This window comes from Coregonus lavaretus (genome assembly GCF_964263955.1).
Source record: "Coregonus lavaretus genome assembly, chromosome: 30".
Lineage (NCBI taxonomy): Eukaryota > Metazoa > Chordata > Actinopteri > Salmoniformes > Salmonidae > Coregonus > Coregonus lavaretus.
In genome coordinates, this window is record NC_140017.1 from 30,621,915 (window position 1) to 30,645,090 (window position 23,176).

At 46.9% G+C, this 23,176-nt stretch overlaps 1 protein-coding gene across 1 annotated transcript in view; it reads left to right on the top strand.

Moving 5' to 3' along the window:
- LOC311106198 (RNA-binding protein Musashi homolog 2-like) overlaps positions 1–23,176 on the top strand; it is a 251,675-nt gene that overhangs the window by 127,626 nt on the left and 100,873 nt on the right. Inside the window, exon 7 of the mRNA XM_084148510.1 lies at positions 17,875–17,923. Coding sequence (XP_084004636.1) covers positions 17,875–17,923 — 49 coding nt within the window. The remainder of the gene's footprint in view (positions 1–17,874; positions 17,924–23,176) is intronic.

The window sequence follows — 23,176 nt, forward strand, 5'->3', positions numbered from 1 at the left end:
TATTCCTGACTCAATTACATGCTCACAGTGGCATAGCGCTTTTATGAGTCTGTCTGCTAAAATACACTATTTCTACAAGATTGTATTGTGTCACTTGAATTACATTTGCTATCACCAGGCTTTTGTACACTATAAAAGAAAAACAAGCACTGTATTGCAAGAAGAAGCAGAGATGCACTATCACTTTTTGACACCCCAACCTGCTATTCTTAAGCATTGTTCTCCGTGGAAAAAGGGAGACAGCAATTTGCATTCATTAAGGCTTCCTGACACACAGTGGGTTCGGTTAACCATTCTTCCTCCCCAGTAATAGAAACACAAATTGAGGCTGGAAGCCCGGTGGATGGAGGATGATGGGAAATGTATTAATTCATCTCTTGTCATTTGTGGGGATAATTTGAATGTTGTCATGGTAATGTGGCGCTGGAAGGCTACGGGTCAGTTTCCAAACAGAGACCTTGCTCTAGGACGGCCCATCCTTGTGAAGGCCTGATAAGGCGCTGTGTGTAGCCTTCAGCGCAATGATGAATTACCTGCTTATCGGGCTCAGCCCAGAGAGACGCACAGCGCAGCATAGGACGAAGGCACGAGACTGAGAGACACAGAGAGAGAAGGAGGTAGAGAGATGGAGAGAAAGAGATGGAGAGACAGGATGTGATTGTGCTATAGAGACAGGAAGAATGAGCAGGAGGGAGAGGCGTTGCTGCTGACAGTGAGAATACAGTGATTCATTGTAGCCATTCTTCAGCGCATATGTCCAGTGTGAAACCACAGGTGAACACACACACAGCGGTAGCTGCACATCACATGTGGCAATGTGATGGGATTCAAAAGTACATGTAGATGTTAGGCAGGATAATTTCAATTCCATTCCATTTACCTACCATGATGACGTTTTGACTTTGTGGCATCCTCTTTCATGGCTTTGATTTAATGGAAGCATGTATTTATGGCAGATATTAAATGGTATTGTAATGGCAAATGTTTTGTGATGGATGAACCAGTGGAAACAAAGCTTTTAAGATGTTCTTGGTGTTGTCTGGTGATGGAGTAAGATGTCTTCTCCCTCATCTTGTCTGTCTTCTTCATAATCCCTGTCACTCTCAGGATCTCAATCTCTTTCACTCTCTATCCCTCTTTCACTAGTATTTTCCTATTCATTTTCCTATTCATCTCTTTCTCCCATTTCCTCTTCATTGCCCATATGCTATTAGTGATGTGAAATAGAAGCTTGGAGAGAGCAGCTGAGGTACAAGCATCTCCTGTTCAGTTCCCATCTAAGCCTGTCTGACCCACCACTGACCTTCCCCTGTCACTGTCAACGCTCCCCCTTTGTCATCTCTCTCTGTCATCTCTCTCTGTCATCTCTCTCTCTTTCTTCATGTTGCTCTGGCCATACGTTTACCTCAACCACGGTCCCTTTTCTTCCCTCATTTGCTCTACCTTTCCTGTTGACCTCTCTCTCTTTCTCTCTCTCGCTCTCTCCCTCTCTCTCTCTCTCTCTCTCTCTCTTTCTCGCTCTCTCTCTCTCTCTCTCTCTCGAAAATATCACAAACACACACATTTCCTGGCGAGAAGCATATATGTTCAGGGTTGTGTGTGTGCTGTGACCTGAGCTGACAGCTCTCTCACTTCTCCCATGTTCCTGCTCTGTGTGGGTTAAGATCTGCCATCTTCCCCATGTCTCCTCTACCATCATTAACAGGTCCTTTGTCTGTGAGCTCCTCTCCTCCCCCGGATGGAGCGTTCAATGTACCACTGGAGAAACAGGTCTCATACTTACCTTGTCTCACTCTTTCCAAAGCTGCCATCATCTCTCTCTTGGGCGTACAAGGGCATTTACAATGAGGGGAAAAAAGTATTTGAGCCCCTGCTGATTTTGTACGTTTGCCCACTGACAAAGAAATGATCAGTCTATAATTTTAATGGTAGGTTTATTTGAACAGTGAGAGACAGAATAACAACAACAAAATCCAGAAAAACGCATGTCAAAAATTTTATAAATTGATTTGCATTTTAATGAGCGAAATAAGTATTTGACCCCCTCTCAATCAGAAAGATTTCTGGCTCCCAGGTGTCTTTTATACAGGTAACGAGCTGAGATTAGGAGCACACTCTTAAATGGAGTGCTCCTAATCTCAGTTTGTTACCTGTATAAAAGACACCTGTCCACAGAAGCAATCAATCAATCAGATTCCAAACTCTCCACCATGGCCAAGACCAAATAGCTCTCCAAGGATGTCAGGGAAAAGATTGTAGACCTACACAAGGCTGGAATGGGCTACAAGACCATCGCCAAGCAGCTTGGTGAGAAGGTGACAACAGTTGGTGCGATTATTCGCAAATGGAAGAAACACAAAAGAACCGTCAATCTCCCTCGGCCTGGGGCTCCATGCAAGATCTCACCTTGTGGAGTTGCAATGATCATGAGAACGGTGAGGAATCAGTCCAGAACTACACGGGAGGATCTTGTCAATGATCTCAAGGCAGTTGGAACCATAGTCACCAAGAAAACAATTGGTAACACACTACGCCGTGAAGGACTGAAATCCTGCAGCGCCCGCAAGGTCCCCCTGCTCAAGAAAGCACATATACAGTGGGGAAAAAAAGTATTTAGTCAGCCACCAATTGTGCAAGTTCTCCCACTTAAAAAGATGAGAGAGGCCAGTGGTCTTGTATGGTAAGGTTGTGGACAGGTGTCTTTTATACTGATAACAAGTTCAAACAGGTGCCATTACTACAGGTAACGGGTGGAGAACAGAGGAGCCTCTTGAAGAAGAAGTTACAGGTCTGTGAGAGCCAAAAATATTGCTTGTTTGTAGGTGACCAAATACTTATTTTCCACCATAATTTGCAAATAAATTCATTAAAAATCCTACAATGTGATTTTCTGGAGAAAAAAAATCTCAATTTGTCTGTCATAGTTGACGTGTACCTATGATGAAAATTACAGGCCTCTTTCATCTTTTTAAGTGGGAGAACTTGCACAATTGGTGGCTGACTAAAGACTTTTTTTCCCCACTGTACATGTCCGTCTGAAGTTTGCCAATGAACATCTGAATGATTCAGAAGAGAGCTGGGTGAAAGTGTTGTGGTCAGATGAGACCAAAATTGAGCTCTTTGTCATCATCTCAACTCGCCGTGTTTGGAGGAGGAGGAATGCTGCCTATGACCCCAAGAACACCATCCCCACCGTCAAACATGGAGGTGGAAACATTATGCTTTGGGGGTGTTTTTCTGCTAAGGGGACAGGACAACTTCACCGCATCAAAGGGACGATGGACGGGGCCATGTACCGTCAAATCTTGGGTGAGAACCTCCTTCCCTCAGCCAGGGAATTGAAAATGGGTTGTGGATGGGTATTCCAGAATGACAATGACCCAAAACACATGGCCAAGGCAACAAAGGAGTGGCTCAAGAAGAAGCACATTAAGGTCCTGGAGTGGCCTAGCCAGTCTCCAGACCTTAATCCCATAGAAAATCTGTGGAGGGAGCTGAAGGTTCGAGTTGCCAAACGTCAGCCTCGAAACCTTAATGACTTGGAGAAGATCTGCAAAGAGGAGTGGGATAAAATCCCTCCTGAGATGTGTGCAAACCTGGTGGCCAACTACAAGAAAAGTCTGACCTCTGTGATTGCCAACAAGGGTTTTGCCACCAAGTACTAAGTCATGTTTTGCAGAGGGGTCAAATACTTATTTCCCTCATTAAAATGCAAATCGATTTATAACATTTTGACATGCGTTTTTCTGGATTTTTTTGTTGTTATTCTGTCTCTCACTGTTCAAATAAACCTACCATTAAAATTATAGACTGATCATGTCTTTGTCAGTGGGCAAACGTACAAAATCAGAAGGGGATCAAATACTTTTTCCCCTCACTGTACAAACTCTGCTCTCCCTGCCAGGTAGAATTAAATATTAGCTCACTGTCTCTCTTGGTTACAACAACAGAGTTTACCCCCTTCTCCCTCTCCTCCTGACGGCCATTTTAAATGACCTGATAATGAGGACTAAATGAGCAGGCTCTCGGGCATGGCTGTCGTCCACTGTGGAAACAGAGCTGGTCTTGTCATTCTCCACTGACAGGATGAGAGAGAGGCCTTGTCTTTATGAGAAGCTGCTTAAATGGCAGTGCAATGTCCGCCAACACTAACCGGAAGGCTGTCGGCTCACAACCCCCAAGTGGCGTGTGTGTGAGTGTGTATTTGTATGCCCCTGAGCAAAGTACTTAAAACTGAATAGCTTAAATAAATGCCCACAGTAGCTGTGTAAATAGAAGCAGTGCTCGATCCAAAGCCTTGAGAGCCAAGAGCCGCTAAGAAAAGTTATATTGTCATAGCTTTATCCTGTTACTCTACTCTGCAGTACCACTCCATAGAAGAGGGTACCACTTTTGTATTGTTGTGTATCTTCTCTGGCACCTGGTGTGAGGCTCGGACCTTCTGCTGAAGGTAAGGTGACTGACAGTTGGCTGGAGATGCTAAAGACTCCCCTGGAGGCTTATCCTCACTGTGTCTCTGTGGAGATCCTCCAGGCTGGGCTGAACGATATCAGGTCAGGTGTCGGTCTTACTGTAGTCTCTGTGGACTTCCTCCAGGCTGGGCTGAACGATATCAGGTCAGGTGTCGGTCTTACTGTAGTCTCTGTGGAGATCCTCCAGGCTGGGCTGAACGATATCAGGTCAGGTGTCGGTCTTACTGTAGTCTCTGTGGAGATCCTCCAGGCTGGGCTGAACGATATCAGGTCAGGTGTCGGGTCTTACTGTAGTCTCTGTGGAGATCCTCCAGGCTGGGCTGAACGATATCAGGTCAGGTGTCGGTCTTACTGTAGTCTCTGTGGAGATCCTCCAGGCTGGGCTGAACGATATCAGGTCAGGTGTCGGTCTTACTGTAGTCTCTGTGGAGATCCTCCAGGCTGGGCTGAACGATATCAGGTCAGGTGTCGGTCTTACTGTAGTCTCTGTGGGGCTCCATCTGTGGTCCTCACCCACTGTCCCAGCTTCATCCATGTTCATGACACATTAAAGAGGACCAAAATGGAGGTCTGCTTTAATCTCTTCATACTTGGTCCAAAGTGCATTTCAAACTGACTCAAAGTATTCTGACATTTGGAGTGTGTCTCAAACTATAAACCGTCATCCAAATTCAATATGACAGGAATCTCTCAGATAGCTGCAAGGGACCTTCCCAGTGGAAGGATATAGGCCTATCCTCTAATACATTTCTCCTCACAACATGAGATACCTAGATCTCCCTTGGATAAGAGATTATTTATCTCAGTAGGACTTTCTGGTTTAAATAAAGGTTAACTGAACAACAGTGGTATTGTGTGCAGCAGGGTAAGCAATGTTGAATACAGATACAGGCTTTCAGCCAGGTCTCAGACATCCAGTTTTCTTTTATCTTTTCATTTCATATTTACAGCCATTGGTTAATAACACTGCAGCTGCCATGTGGTTCACAGTGGGAGTCTTGGAGATGCAGCTGTTTCTGAGGGTGGGGGAATCAGTGCTGACAATGCCTGTAGAAAGCCATGGATAGCTTATTCTGGCACCCAGCAATATTGTATATTTCTTCCAGAGAGATGGGTACCCAGACAATCTCCAAAATAACATTTATGGATCTCAACACCTCGGCTGGTGAGGAGGGAAGGTAGAGAGAGCGAGTCAACCAGACCACCCATGAAATTGAGCATTTCTATAATTGAATGGGATAAAACAACTCTAGAGCGGAGGAGAAGAAAAGGAAAGTAAATGTGGCTCATCTTTCTCCTGTCAACAAGTCCGACTTAATCCCCTTCCACTGTCTTTGTTTTAATCACTCCTCCTGTGTTCCAGCGCTGTCTGGAGTACCGTATGCACCTCTCATCCCACAGCCCCCAGCTCCCCTGCTCCTCTCCTCCTCACACCGCCCCATTTCTACCTTTTGTATTCACGCATCAAATCAAATCATATTTTGTTCTGCCTTATAACACCATAGAAAGTTGCAGCATCAGTCAAGTATATTATCTGTAGCCTGTTACTGTATGTCGCAGGCCCACAACTATTCCCTGAGCGTTGGTGAAGTCTGCCAGGACAAAACTCACTGTCATGTTAATCCAAGCTTTAATAAATAGGGGGGATATGGAGACCGTATCCAAACGGAGACCGTACCCAGCCCTGTAACGTCTGCATACAATAAAAGGACAAGTTATTATCAGAAACACCACAGATGACAGCGTCTCACAATTGAAAAATTGGTAGATTGACTAGCTTTTGATTCCTATTGTGGTGAATGTCATATTGTTGAATCTGGCGTTAAACTAGTTTAAAGTGTAATCTAAATAAAAGTCTACAGGGGGTTAGGCTTGGCACTGGCTGTAATTGAAAATAATAGCCTTTGATATCAGGCTTCTTTCCCCTAATGTATTTAATCTATATCTACATCATGCATCTGAAGCTTTAATAATCGGATATACATCAAACTTGCCATGGTATAGGAGATTGAGATTCTGTTTATTAAATTCCAGGTATTTTGCTCTAGACTCGCTATCCACCTCTCAGAGAAATAATACTCATCACATCTCCCCTCCTGGTCCATGACATATTTTATATTTTCTAAAAAGGCTGAAATGTTTACACCAAGATATCAGGTGACTTTCTCCCCATTGTGCATACATAGGGGAACAATAGTGATCTGAGGATGCTCCTGAGTTTGGTCGCTTAGTTTGGCTGACAACAGAGAGAGAGCGAGCTGAGCAGGAGGGGAGTCCTCCCTCAGCTGTAAAGACGCAAGAAAATCGTATTGCTTTTTTCATTACATAGAAAATTACATTGCTCTCTCCCAAAACAACTTGCATTGTCCTGCTCTGGGTCGGCTACCTCCGTGGTTAGCCATCGATCTAAGTCTAAGAGAAAAAGACAGGGGAGAGAAAGTGTGTGTGTGTGGAGACTGAAATTCAGTGGTTGGCTTGCATATCTGCTGAACCTTGCCATGGCATGACAAATCCTACCAGAACCTTTTGTTCTCATTTCATTAGAAAATAACCAACCTTTCACAGTGAATTCCTGCATGGGAACATTGTGGGGCTCAGCCTGTTGCACATCACATGCCTAATGAAAAGATTTATATTTATTTTAGAATCAAAGGAATTATAGGCCTGCCAGTATTCCAGTCATCCTATTTACATACCAATTAACAGTCTTAATGGCTGCATTTTCTTCTGATTAATTCTATTACCATATATATATGAGTGATTAAAGAGGGGAATGAAGGATGGCATTAATGCTTCGAGAGTAGAGTAGATAAATGCTTTGATGGAGACAGAAATCCACTGTTTCAATGGGGAAGGAATTCCCTGTAAATACTCTACATATTCCCTGTATCATTACGCTTTAGGAATACATAGAAGTATATCCTCTACCTCCCCTGTTGTTATTGCAGTTGTTTAAAAACATCACACCCTTGTCTGGCTCTCTGTATCTTTCTGATGGCACATTTTCATACAGGATTTACCCCAGTGTTTTACCCAAAAGGCTCAGGCTTTTCTGTTTCCATCTACGCGTGCCAGCACCCGTGTCTCACTGGGCCATGCCTCGGGTGGACCTTCTCACAAAGCAACTGTCTTGATGATGTAGAGGTTGTTGATTCTGCTATTCACAAGTTCTTAGAGCCTCTATACACTTACTAGACTTTTCACAAAAATACCGTCTGATACACATATTACTCAAATGTAAACTTGCGTATTCGCTATGTCTCGACCACTACCTCCTAGCGCGCGACAGTTGCCCGACAGTTGCCCGACAGTTGCCCGACAGTTGCCCCCCTCAATGCAGGGCAGTGTAAACACAATTGTTTTTCCTGGGGCCCAGAGTTTTTCCTGATCTGGTAGTAGGCTAACCTAACCAACTCCGGACCCTAGTTGTAGCGTATGACATAGTAATAAATCAGCTGTAAAAAAAACAAAAAATATCATTCTTCTAATCAGGTCATATGGTTAAAAAGAAACTCCTGGGAAAAACTCCTGGCCCTAGGGAGGATGAAAACATTAAAACCCTTTACACAGCCAAAGAGACAACAACTGCGATTGGACAAAAACGAACAGGGTTGAGCTCGCTGTATGCAGGGTTTCACCATGTAGGCCTTCACATCTATAATTAAAAAGATACTCAGACAGCATGGCATCACTAATTGTGGTGATTGATCAATTCCAGTCAATCATTTGGGATTAAAAAGGCCTAGGTTTCCTAGACACCCGAAGTGTGAATATAAACCAAATAGGATCACATTAAGATTTTCTCAGAACACAAATAAATGGGCCTATTTTAGGCTATAAATATATGTCTGGGGCTATAAAAACATGACGTTATGTTTCCCGTGGCCAGGCCCAGATGGGATCAGAGCGCATAGGCTTCTCCAGGCTTCCTGCAGCTGGGGTTGTTATCAACAGGCTACAGCTGATCAGGCTGAAGCACAGACTCATTGTGCATGTTGACAAATCATGAGGCATTTTATTTTTGGGGTGCCGGGTATGTGCTTCCATATGAAACAGCTGGTCACGGTGAATTCACTTATACCTACGTTTTCAGTCGCAATTTGCTTTTACCACATGTAATGATTTTCATGATATTTATAAAAATGAAGCCTGGTTTGTTGTAATGTTGTATGGTAGGCCTACTGTACTTTTATATTGGTATGAGAGGGTTCATTTTTGATAGGCTAACGTTACTTGATGAAGACATGCTGTTAAAGCAACTCTGTGCTTTTGTCTTGAAGTCAAATGTAATGAGTGTAGCCTACAGATAATAAAATAATCCCTTTAATTGTCTGCACATACATGCTTGTGAATTGTTGCATTATTCAAGAGTGTGATATGGTTTGGTTGCATTATTCAAAAGTGTAAGATGTTTCAGAAGAAATGGTTCTGTCATTGTTGAATAGTTTGTACTTACTGGCTAGTGGCTACTGTGATATTTACAGTCAATATGAGCTGCGGACCAAGAATGTTGCGTTGCCAGCCACAAGGAAAGGTAAGGCAATGATGTAATGTGAATTGAAAAGTAGAATTCTCTTTCGCTACCCCACTCCTCAGACTCTCCTTCATATCTCGTAGTGGGAAAAAGGCCTTAGTGTCACACTCCTAATGGAAACACAATTACACTAGTTTACATTAACATAAAACACTGGCGACACACTGGTGTGGTGGTCTTCTTGGAAATAAGACATGAGGGACATCTCCTACACGCAGGGGGCTGGTTGCAGGCCTTATATATTCTGTTGGAGGAGGGATAGAGAGAGACAGAGAGAGTGAGACGGAGAGAACGGGCTGGAGAAAGACTGAAAAAGAGAGAGACAGACAGGGGAGTGGAAGAAAGAGAGGGAGAGGAGAGTCCACTCAGTCCAGGGTGCTCTAGTAAAGCACCATGGAAGGGCACGTCTCATCTAGACTGGGATGGGAGTGTTAAAGCCCTATAAATGAAAGGGTTTTTTGAACGGGGGCTGGGCCTCTTCTCTCCCACAGCTCACGTCTACACAAACACTGAGAATTAATCACCAGTTGTGGTCAATGTGACACAATCTCCTCCGCTTCGCCTGAATAAATCGCCCCAGGCCCGGCGACAGTATCACATCACCACAACAGCCAGCCAGGCAGGCAAAGCCCTGATTCTTGTCATCGCCAGCCCAGAGTAACAAGCACGACACACCTCATTCCTGATATTTCTGCGTTGTGTGTTTTTATTGGCCGTGGTGTTGTCGTGGTGACCTTCTGGGATAAGTGTTGTGTGGTGTGAATTGTGTGGCAACCATCAATGTAAATTTAGTAGCAGTACCTTGAGGAGGTTCAGGGCTGATAGAATATGCATGGGTCGGTTAAATCGCTGTCTTCCCTGTCTCCCCATACCTCCATCACGCCACATGACCACCTCATGAATATGTAGCTAGGCAGACAGACAAGTAGGCAGACAGACGGACAGAAACCAGGAGTTGTCTTTGTCTGTGAGTCTCTCCGTCATATGTTCTGATAAAGAGATAATCTGCTGCTGCTTTGTACTGTCTGTGGTTTAGGATGAACGGTGGACTGTTTTATCACTTATCATATCACATTTTAACTTTGTATTTTATTAAATACTATGTAATTGTATTTGATTGATGTCCTTAAGGTCTGAGCTCAGAAACCACCGCAAATAATATGACCCCTGCTTCATGTAACATTAAGTGACTACTTTGGTTGGTGTCTCATTGTTAGTCAAAAGGATTAATGGCTCTCTCGTACCAGACAGTTTAGTTTACGGCACCTGTTATTCCCTGGTGGTCTCCCATCCCAGTACTAACCAGGCCTGACCCTGAACAGACATGTTCAGGTTGGTATGGCCACAAGCTTATTTTTTTACCCCGTTCTTCTCCCTGAATTAGGTCCTTTGGCTCATCTCTGCAACTCCTCAATGGGCTCGGGAGAGGCGACGGTCGAGTCATGCGTCCTCCGAAACATGACCCGCCTGGCCACCTACTTCTTATCACAGCTCGCTTGACCCGGATGTCAGCCGCACCAATGTGTCGGAGGAAACACCGCTCGACTGACGACCGGAGTCAGCTTGCAGGTGCCCGGCCCTGTCGCAAATAGTCGCTAGAGCACGATGAGCCAAGGAAAGCCCCACCCGCCAAACCCTCCCCTACCCCGGACGGCGCTGGGCCAATTGTGCGCTGTCCTATGGGGCTCCCGGTCACTCACGGTTGTGACACATCCTGGGATCGAACCCCAGGCTGTACGTTCATCCCCATTGTCCATGTATTCAAGCTTAACCACTTCTCTCACCATTTAAGTCGTCTGCTCTACTATTAATACCTGCTCATTGTCTTGGCTCTCAGCACTGTGCACCACACACAGCAGTAAGCTCCACTGTTTTCCATTTAACCCTGAATCAGTCTGGTACATACTGCTCATCCTTCCTCCCAGCTAGGCCCTCAGAGGAGATGTATCCCGTCCTTTTTACTGTGTTGTTTTGATGCGGCCGACATTAATTGCATTGTTTTCCACAGAGAGTGGTGCAGCCCAGAGCTCCTTGTTTAATCACCAGTGATAAAAGTGAATGAAGCGTGAGGCGGGCTAGGAGACGTACTGGCTGGCTGCTACAGAGGAAGGGGACCAATCTCCCTCTGTCACATCACAGTCCAGATTGGAGTGCAAGGAAACTAGCTACTCATATATGGGCATTCCTGCATTTTACAGTCGCCAGCCTCAGACAGAATCCCATGTAGCCTCTATCCTTGAGATTAGAAGTGCTTCTTCCTCCTAATGCAGTATATAGGATTTCAAACACACTAGAAAGTGAGGTAGTTAAACGATGAAGGTCTGCTTACAGGCGATGGGTTTGAGCCCTGACACTGGCTGTCATTTCCAATTCTCCTATGCTAATATGTTCCCCCCTCTAACCAGCATGGCTTGTAAAGCAGGCCTGGCTGCCTCAGAATATCCATATCCCCCTCTCTCTCAGCCCCTGGAGCTGCATGCAATTGTGGATGGTTTGATTAGATGAATGTGAGTGTACATAATGTGTGTGTTATACGTCTATCCTGGTCGTGTTTGCTTAGTGGTGTGGCAGCATGGTCCGGTCCGTGCAACACTCCATCCTTGAGATGCAGGCGGATGCCCCCTGTCATTAATTGAGTGATCGATCAACGAGGGTGTTATGAATCTCCTCACTCCTCTCTCTCTCCTTCACCCTCCCTCTCTTTCCCTCTCCCCCTCTCTCTCCCTATCGATGCCTCTGCACTGCAACTTTGCGACCCATTATATTTACATTTTAGTCATTTAGCAGACGCTCTTATCCAGAGCGACTTACAGGAGCAATTAGAGTGCCTTGCTCTATTCATGAAAAATAAAACACATATCTTAATTAGATAATTATTCAACCCCCTGAGTCAATACATGTTAGAATCACTTTTGGCAGCGATTACAGCTGTGTGTCTTTCTGGGTAAGTCTCTAAGAGCTTTCCACACCTGGATTGTGCAACATTTGCACATTATTATTTTCAGAATTCTTCATGCTCTGTGAAATTGGTTGTTGATCATTGCTAGACAACCATTTTCAGGTCTTGCCATAGACGTTCAAGCAGATTTAAATCAAAACGTGAACTCGGCCACTCATTCACTGTGTTCTTGGTAAGCGACTCCAGTGTAGATTTGGCCTTGTGTTTTAGGTTGTTGTCCTGCTGAAAGGTGAATTCACCTCCCAGTGTCTGGTGGAAATCAGGCTGAACCAGGTTTTACTCTAGAATTTTGCCTGTGCTTAGCTCCATTCCGTTTATTTTTTATCCTGAAAAACACCGTAGTCCTTAACGGTTACAAGCATACCCATAACATGATGCAGCCACCACTATGCTTGAAAATATGGAGAGGGGGACTCAGTAATGTGTTGTACTGGATTTGTCCCAAATGTAACACTTTCTATTCAGGACAAAAAGTTAATATTTTTATTCTGTACAGGCAGTGGTGGAAAAAGTACCCAATTGTCATACTTAAAAATATATATATATTTGTGCTTTTTCTCCCCATTTTCGTGATATCCAATTGTTAGTTAGTCTTGTCCCTACGGTCTCGGGAGAGGCGAAGGTCAAGAGCCATGCGTCCTCTAAAACACGACCCTGCCAAGCTGCACTGCTTCTTGACACTGCTTGCTTAACCCGGAAGCCAGCCGCACCAATGCGATGCAGTGCCTTAGACCGACCGCTGAGCCACTAGGGAGGCAACCCATGATTGTGTCTGGTGTGATAGGGAAGAGTTACTTTTTGTTGTCACTGCTTTCCTCAGTAAGGAAGTGAAATTTTGCGTCTCACTGAATGACAGGCAGTAGACATCTTTCTCTCTGTTGGTCTGTCTGACTGTCCCAGGGGTCCTGGTGAATTTAACCAAGTGTTGGATTGCATCCCTTCCATTTCCCCCTGGTTAGAAACACAATCTACCTGTGTCTGTCTGCCAGGCAGCGCCTCCCGCCTCCCCAAGCTTGTATTCCCTCCAGTCCTCCGGTAATACATTTTGCAGTTCCAATTATATTTCCAGCGTAAGTAAAACATGCTGTCAACGAACTTCCCACGACCACCTGAAAGAGAAATTGGCAGCAGGGAACAGAGTCAGCAACAAATGCCGCTGGCTTTAATTGAGAGACTGCCAGGACCTGCCAAGCAATTGTTTGCTGTATAACTTATAGGTTTGTGTGTGTGTTTGTATGTATGTGTGTGTGTGTGTGCAGGTCTACACAATTTCGACCAGAATATTGATTACAGTCCATGGTGGTTGAGGGTTCATGCGTCTTCATCTAAAGCCACCTGACTGCACAGTATCAAGACTCATTGTTAAAGCTGCTTTATATTAGAAGCATAACATAGAGGCATCTCAAGCTGGTTGGTCAAACCACTTTTGGGGGTGGCCAACTAGTCAACTGAAGTCCTCAAGTCTGTGTGTGTGTGCGTGCCCTCATCAGATGGAGATTTGTGCTTCATAAAAAGCTGTAAGAGATACTGGGTTACATCTCCAGAGTGGGGGAATTACTGCCCCCTGCAAATAAGGAACATACATCTCCACCCCCTCACTGCTCTACCCCCCTACCTCCACCCCTCACTGCTCTACCCCCTACCTCCACCCCTCACTGCTCTACCCCCTACCTCCACTCCCTCACTGCTCTACCCCCCTACCTCCACCCCTCACTGCTCTACCCCCTACCTCCACTCCCTCACTGCTCTACCCCCCTACCTCCACCCCTCACTGCTCTACCCCCCTACCTCCACCCCCTCACTGCTCTACCCCCTACCTCCACTCCCTCACTGCTCTACCCCCCTACCTCCACCCCTCACTGCTCTACCCCCTACCTCCACTCCCTCACTGCTCTACCCCCCTACCTCCACCCCTCACTGCTCTACCCCCCTACCTCCACCCCCTCACTGCTGTACCCCCTACCTCCATTCCCTCACTGCTCTACCCCCCTACCTCCACCCCTCACTGTTCTACCCCCCTACCTCCACTCCCTCACTGCTCTACCCCCCTACCTCCACCCCCTCACTGCTCTACCCCCCTACCTCCACCCCCTCACTGCTCTACCCCCTACCTCCACTCCCTCACTGCTCTACCCCCCTACCTCCACCCCTCACTGCTCTACCCCCCTACCTCCACCCCTCACTGCTCTACCCCCCTACCTCCACCCCCTCACTGCTCTACCCCCCTACCTCCACCCCCTCACTGCTCTACCCCCTACCTCCACCCCCTCACTGCTCTACCCCCCTACCTCCACCTCCTCACTGCTCTACCCCCCTACCTCCACCTCCTCACTGCTCTACCCCCCTACCTCCACCCCCTCACTGCTCTACCCCCCTACCTCCACCCCCTCACTGCTCTACCCCCCTACCTCCACTCCCTCACTGCTCTACCCCCCTACCTCCACCCCCTCACTGCTCTACCCCCCTACCTCCACCGCCTCACTGCTCTACCCCCCTACCTCCACCCCCTCACTGCTCTACCCCCTACCTCCACCCCCTCACTGCTCTACCCCCCTACCTCCACCTCCTCACTGCTCTACCCCCCTACCTCCACCCATTCAGTGCTCTACCGCCCTACCTCCACCTCCTCACTGCTCTACCCCCTACCTCCACTCCCTCACTGCTCTACCCCCCTACCTCCACCCCCTCACTGCTCTACCCCCCTACCTCCACCCCTCACTGCTCTACCCCCCTACCTCCACCCCCTCACTGCTCTACCCCCCTACCTCCACCCCCTCACTGCTCTACCCCCCTACCTCCACCCCCTCACTGCTGCTCTACCCCCTACCTCCACCCCCTCACTGCTCTACTCCCTACCTCCACCCCCTCACTGCTGTACCCCCCTACCTCCACCCCCTCACTGCTGTACCCCCCTACCTCCACCCCCTCACTGCTGTACCCCCCTACCTCCACCCCCTCACTGCTCTACCCCCCTACCTCCACCCATTCAGTGCTCTACCGCCCTACCTCCACCCCCTCACTGCTCTACCCCCTACCTCCACCTCCTCACTGCTCTACCCCCTACCTCCACCCCCTCACTGCTCTACCCCCCTACCTCCACCCCCTCACTGCTCTACCCCCTACCTCCACCCCCTCACTGCTCTACCCCCCTACCTCCACCTCCTCACTGCTCTACCCCCCTACCTCCACCCATTCAGTGCTCTACCGCCCTACCTCCACCTCCTCACTGCTCTACCCCCTACCTCCACTCCCTCACTGCTCTACCCCCCTACCTCCACCCCCTCACTGCTCTACCCCCCTACCTCCACCCCTCACTGCTCTACCCCCCTACCTCCACCCCCTCACTGCTCTACCCCCCTACCTCCACCCCCTCACTGCTCTACCCCCCTACCTCCACCCCCTCACTGCTCTACCCCCTACCTCCACCCCCTCACTGCTCTACCCCCCTACCTCCACCCCCTCACTGCTGTACCCCCCTACCTCCACCCCCTCACTGCTGTACCCCCCTACCTCCACCCCCTCACTGCTGTACCCCCCTACCTCCACCCCCTCACTGCTCTACCCCCCTACCTCCACCCATTCAGTGCTCTACCGCCCTACCTCCACCCCCTCACTGCTCTACCCCCTACCTCCACCTCCTCACTGCTCTACCCCCTACCTCCACCTCCTCACTGCTCTACCCCCTACCTCCACCTCCTCACTGCTCTACCCCCTACCTCCACTCCCTCACTGCTCTACCCCCCTTCCTCCACCCCCTCACTGTCCCCTCCAGTCTTTAGCTTCAGCCTCTCCACCCCCTCACTAGTCCCCTCACTGTCCCCTCTCAATCACTCACTGTCCCCCTCCAGTCTGTAGCTTCACTACATTTCAAAGCAGTTTAACAGCATTAGCGGAAGGCGCAGCTCTCTGTGTGCCGTCATAAAGCAGGCATTATGATGACATTAGTCATTGTGCCTGCCCTACGTCTCTGTATTAAGCCCTCTCTTCAGACCGCTGGACGGACAGTAAAAGCTGCGGTGGCTGCACCAATTAGCTGTAATGGCATTTAATGTCAGAGTAGCCCGACCAGCTCAGGTTTAACAGTCTGACATGGGGGCTTTTAACTGGAGGCAGAGGCCATACTGAGAAGAGCAATTTAGCTTTTGCCCTGTGTGTGTGTGTGTGTGAGTGTGAGAGAGCTGGCTAATTAATTATTCGGCACATCTGAATGCATTAGGAGATGTCCGTCACTATGCTACTCGGTGCAAATGGCTGCTAAAGTGGCCGCTTTGCATCGATCTGAACCTTGCACCATCTGTGGGGACAGTCCTCTGGCCTCATAACTCTCTCTCTCACAGCGCACACACTGCACAGGGCAGAAGCGCCAGGGCTAACAAGTAAAAGGTCCATTTCTGATTGAATGGATTCAGGGCGACACACTCTGACACGCATTTCCTCAGCACCTAGCAGGGGTAGACAGAGGTGAAGGGAAACAAAAGGAGAGCCACCCCAGCTGCAGTGTAGCAGTAATACTACCTCCCATTGTGTTACATGGTAACAGGTGACACAGAGCCTCAGCCACCAGTGTAGAGAAGCAGGGGCTAGGGTGTGTGTGTGTGCTGGCAACTGTGGCCTTTATCCAGTCAGACAGTTACATATGAGGCAGCCTCTGGTGCTATCCCCTCCCATCATCTGCCGGCTGGGACAGCTGGCTACTACACACACACGACACATTAATTCACTGGACAGCAAATCTCCTCTGCCAGCCACAGCCAGCTCATGGCCAGCTTAACCCTGTTACCTAGCAACAGTGACTGGGGAACACTGCCCAGGCGGACTCCCCCCCCCCCCACCCACATATCCTGCTGTGTCCAGCGATTTCTCTCCCTCTCTTAACTGTCCCGCACACACCACCAGCACCATACCACCACCACCACACCACCACCACCACCACACCACCACCACCACCACCACCACCACACCACACCACCACACCACCACCACTACCACCACCACCACCACACCACACCACCACACCACCACCACACCACCACCAGCACCACACCACACCACCACACCACCACCAGCACCACACCACCACCAGCACCACACCACCACCACCAGCACCACACCACCACACCACCACCACCACCACACCACCACCACACCACCACCACCACCACACCACCACCACCACCACCACACCACCAGCACCACACCACCACACCACCACCACCACACCACCAGCACCACACCACCACACCACCAGCACCACACCACCACACCACCAGCACCACACCACCACACCACCACCACACCACACCACCAGCACCACACCACCACCACCACACCACACCACACCACCACACCACACCACCAGCACCACACCACCACCACCACAACACCACACCACCACCAGGTAGGGTCTCAGATACACCTGAGAGGGAGAGTGTGTTTTTTTAAGGCATATTTTGGGATGTGTGTGTGGTTTTATGAGGCATGTGTGCCGGGACGTGTGTGAAACGTGCTGGAATGTGTGTGTGTGACACAGAGAGATAGAAAGAGTCGCTGTGTGTGTCCATGTATCTCCGAAATCATGATTCTGTTGCTGTGCTTGAGTTGCCAATGTCACTCGTGTCCTTGCAAACACACACACTGAGCCTCTCTCAGGGTTTCCGCGTGTTCTTGACCTTGTGACGCCACAGCCCAGTCATTACTCACTCAACACATCTAGGGACATATGTCACACGGCCACCAGCACCATAGTTCTCTCTCTCTCTCTCTCTCTCTCTCTCTCTCTCTCTCTCTCGGTGTCTCTGTCTTTCTTTTTCTCACACTCCTTCCCTCTCACTCTCTGTCTCCATCTTTGTAGATCTCTTTCAGTTTGTTTTTATTGAGACTAATCTTTCCTCTTTTTTTGTGTCTTGCAGGTAGAGGATGCCATGCTTATGTTTGACAAAACGACTAACAGACACAGAGGTAAGTCAGTCTACATACTACCTCCCTCATGTTGTGCTTTTCCTGCTATCTGTTGGTGTGTGAACCATGGATGTTAGAATGTGAAAGAATAGTTTCATTATCCATGCATTGGATTCATGGTCAATGGCCACTAACTATAGGTTTTAGCCCGTAGTGATGTGTGTGTGTGTATGTATGTATATATATATACACTACCGTTCAAAAGTTTGGGGTCACTTAGAAATGTCCTTGTTTTCGAAAGAAAAGCAATTTTTTGGTCCATTAAAATAACATCAAATTGATCAGAAATATAGTGTAGACACTGTTAATGTTGTAAATGGCTATTGTAACTGGAACCGGCTGATTTCTTTATGGAATATCTACATAGGCGTACAGAGGCCCATTATCAGCAACCATCAGTCCTGTGTTGGCACGTGGTGTTTGCTAATCCAAGTTTATCATTTTAAAAGGCTAATTGATCATTAAAAAACCCTTTTACAATAATGTTAGCACAGCTGAAAACTGTTGTGCTGATTAAATAAGCAAAAAACTGGCCTTCTTGAGACTAGTTGAGTATCTGGAGCATCAGCAATTGTGGGTTCGATTACAGGCTCAAAAGGGCCAGAAACAAATAACTTTCTTCTGAAACTCGTACAACGCTGTGTACTACTCCCTTCACAGAACAGCGCAAACTGGCTCTAACCAGAATAGAAAGAGGAGTGGGAGGCCCCGGTGCACAACTGAGCAAGAGGACAAATACATTAGTGTCTAGTTTGAGAAACAGGCGCCTCACAGGTCCTCAACTGGCAGCTTCATTAAATAGTACCCGCAAAACACCAGTCTTAACGTCAACAGTGAAGAGGCGACTCCGGGATGCTGACCTTCTAGGCAGAGTTGCAAAGAAAAAGCCATATCACACTTCTTTAATCAGCACAACAGTTTTCTGCTGTGCTAACATTATTGTAAAAGGGTTTTCTAATGATCAATTAGCCTTTTAAAATGATAAACTTGGATTAGCAAACACAACGTGCCATTGGAACACAGGACTGATGTTTGCTGATAATGGGCCTCTGTACGCCTATGTAGATATTCCATAAAAAATCAGCCGTTTCCAGCTACAATAGCCATTTACAACATTAACAATGTCTATACTGTATTTCTGATCAATTTTATGTTATTTTAATGTGACCCCAAACTTTTGAACGGTAGTATACACACACACACACACACACACACACACACACACACACACACACACACACACACACACACAGGTCAAAAATAAAGGAAACACTTGAGTAAATGAGGGATACAAAGTATAATGAAAGCAGGTGCAATTAACATCCCATCATGCTAAGGGTCATGTATAAAAATGCCCAGTTGCCCATTATTTTGGCTACCATGGCTAGAAGAAGAGATCTCAGTGACTTTGAAAGAGGGGTCTCAAAGAGTGTGTGTGTGTCTGTCACCAGATCTCAACCTAATTGAACAAGGCGCGTTCTCAGAGCATGCGCAGAACAGCTTGCAGGCATATTCACGGTAATTTTCAACCTCTCCCTGTCCCAGTCTCTAATCCCCACATGATTTAAGATGACCACCATCTCATGCCACAATGACTACCTCCCTGAGGCACTCATCTGTAATCATGAAGAGCTTTGAGAGGCTGATAATGGCACACATCAACTCCATCATCCCAGACACCCTATACCCAACAGCTCCATAGACAACGCAATCTCAATTGCACTTCACACGGCCCTCACCCACCTAGATAAGTGTTCAACATCATTGTCCCCTCCAAGCTCGGCACCAAGCTTAGGACCCTGGGACTGAACATCTCCTGGATCCTGGAGTTCCTGACGGGCCGAACCCAGGTGGTGAGGGTAGGCAACATCACCTCCGCCACGCTGACCCTCAACACGGGGGCCCCACAGGAGTGTGTGCTTAGTCACCTCCTGTACTCCCTGTTTACCCACGACTGTGTGGCCACGCACGACTCCAACACCATCATCAACTTTGCTGACGACACAACGGTGGTAGTCCTGATCACCAGCGACGATGAGACAGTCTACAGGGAGGAGGTCAGTGACCTGGCAGTGTGGTGCCGGAAAAAACAACCTCACCCTCAACGCCAGTAAGACCAAGGAGCTGATCGTGGACAAAAGGAAACGGGGGGTCGAGCACGCCCCCATCCATCGACAGGGCTGCAGTGGAGCTGGTCGAGAGCTTCAAGTTCCTCGTTGTCGAAATCACTAAGGACTTGAAATGGTCCACGTGCACGGTTGAAAAGGTTTGGCATGGGCCCTCAGATCCTCAAAAAGTTATACAGTTGTACCATTGAGAGCATCTTGACTGGCTGCATCACTACTTGGTATTGCAACAGCACCGCCCTCGATCGCATGGCGCTACAGAGGGTGGTGCGGACAGCCCAGTACATCATTGGGGCCGAGCTCCCTGCCATCCAGGACCTCTACCAGGTGGTGTGGAAGGCTCGGAAAATCGCTAGACTCCAGCCGCCCAAGCCATAGACTGTTCTCTCTGCTTTCGCATGGCAAGCGGTACCGGTGCATCGAGTCAGACACCAACAGGCTCCTGGACAGCTTCTATCCCCAAGCCATAAGACTGCTAAATAGATAACTATAAATAGCTAACAAAATGGCTACACAGACTTATCTGAGTTGACCCTTGTATTTTATTTAAATGTTTGCCCTGTCTCTTTGCACACTCACAGGGCCCTACACACTCATGCACACTGATACTCCAACACTCATACAAACACTCACTTCATCATTTGCTTACACACACATAGGTACTGTACATACACTACCGTTCAAATGTTTGGGGTCACTTAGAAATGTCCTTTTTTTCCATGAAAACATACATGAAATGAGTTTGAGTAGGAAATATAGCAAAATGAATAGTCATTGACAAGGTTAGAAATAATGATTTTTAATTGAAATAATAATTGTGTCCTTCAAACTTTGCTTTCGTCAAAGAATCCTCCATTTGCAGCAATTGCAGCCTTGCAGACCTTTGGCATTCTAGTTGTCAATTTGTTGAGGTAATCTGAAGAGATTTCACCCCATGCTTCCTGAAGCACCTCCCACAAGTTGGATTGGCTTGATGGGCACTTCTTACGTAACATACGGTCAAGCTGCTCCCACAACAGCTCAATAGGGTTGAGATCCGGTGACTGTGCTGGCCACTCCATTATAGACAGAATGCCAGCTGACTGCTTCTTCCTTAAATAGTTATTGCATAGTTTGGAGCTGTGCTTTGGGTCATTGTCCTGTTGTAGGAGGAAATTGGCTACAATCAAGCGCCGTCCACAGGGTATGGCATGGCGTTGCAAAATGGAGTGATAGCCTTCCTTCTTCAAGATCCCTTTTACCTTGTACAAATCTCCCACTTTATCACCACTTTACCACCACCAAAGCACCCCCAGACCATCACATTGCCTCCACCATGCTTGACAGATGGCATCAAGCACTCCTCAAGCATCTTTTCATTTGGTCTGCGTCTCACAAATGTTTTTCTTTGTGATCCGAACACCTCAAACTTCCATTCGTCTGTCCATAACACTTTTTTCCAATCTTCCACTGTCCAGTGTCTGTGTTCTTTTGCCCATCTTCATCTTTTCTTTTTATTGGCCAGTCTGAGATATGGCTTTTTCTTTGCAACTCTGCCTAGAAGGTCAGCATCCCGGAGTCGCCTCTTCACTGTTGACGTTAAGACTGGTGTTTTGCGGGTACTATTTAATGAAGCTGCGAGTTGAGGACCTGTGAGGCGTCTGTTTCTCAAACTAGTCGCTCTAATGTATTTGTCCTCTTGCTCAGTTGTGCACCGGGGCCTCCCACTCCTCTTTCTATTCTGGTTAGAGACAGTTCGCGCTGTTCTGTGAAGGGAGTAGTACACAGCGTTGTACGAGATCTTCAGTTTCTTGGCAATTTCTCGCATGGAATAGCCTTCATTTCTCAGAACAAGAATAGACTGACGAATTTCAGAAGAAAGTTATTTGTTTCTGGCCATTTAGAGCCTGTAATCGAACCCACAATTGCTGATGCTCCAGATACTGAACTAGTCTCAAGAAGGCCAGTTTTATTGCTTCTTTAATCAGCACAACAGTTTTCAGCTGTGCTAACATTATTGCAAAAGGGTTTTCTAATGATCAATTATCCTTTTAAAATGATAAACTTGGATTAGCAAACACAACGTGCCATTGGAACACAGGACTGATGGTTGCTGATAATGGGCCTCTGTACGCCTATGTAGATATTCCATTAAAAATCAGCCATTTCCAGCTATAATAGCCATTTACGACATGAACTATGTCTACACTGTATTTCTGATCAATTTGATGTTATTTTAATGGACAAAGAAATTGCTTTTCTGTCGAAAACAAGGAAAATTCTAAGTGACCCCAAACTTTTGAACGGTAGTATACATTTATACTGACTCTATACACACACATATACACACATATATACACACACACACACACACACACACACATACAATCATATACGCTGCTGCTACTCTGTTTATCATATATGCCTAGTCACCTTACACCTATACATATCTACCTCTATCACTCCAGTATCCCTGCACATTGTAAATATGGTACTGGAACTGACTGACCCTGTATATAGTATGCTTACTTATTTCTTGTGTTTTTCTTATTTTAATGTGTTTTTTTTCTACCTTATGTTCTTTTTTGTATTACATTGTTATTGATTACTGCATTGTTGAGTTTAAAGCTTGCAAGAAAGGCATTTCACTGTACTTGTGTACTTGACATTAAAACTTGAAACACTTACGGTAGATTTTGGAGTGGCGCCTGAGACAGTGTTTTCCACCACCGTCAACAAAACACAAAATATGGAATGTATCGTGAAAAGATTGTGTCGTATCCCTCCAATAGAATTCCAGACACTTGTAAAATCTATGCCAAGGCGCATTGAAACATTTCTGGTGGTTCGTGGTGGCCCAACGCCCTATTAAGACACTTTATGTTGATGTTTTCTTTATTATGGCAGTGGCTTCAGAAAGTGTTCACACTGTTTGACTTACCACATTTTGTTGTGTTACAGCCTGAATTTAAAATGTGTTAAATTTATATATTTTTTTGTCACACAATACCCCATAATGTAAAAGTGGAATTATGTTTTTTTTTTATGTTTACAAATGAATACAAAATGAAAAGCTGAAATGTCTTGAGTCAATAAGTATTCAACCCCTTTGTTATGGCAAGCCTAAATAAGTTCAGGAGACAACATT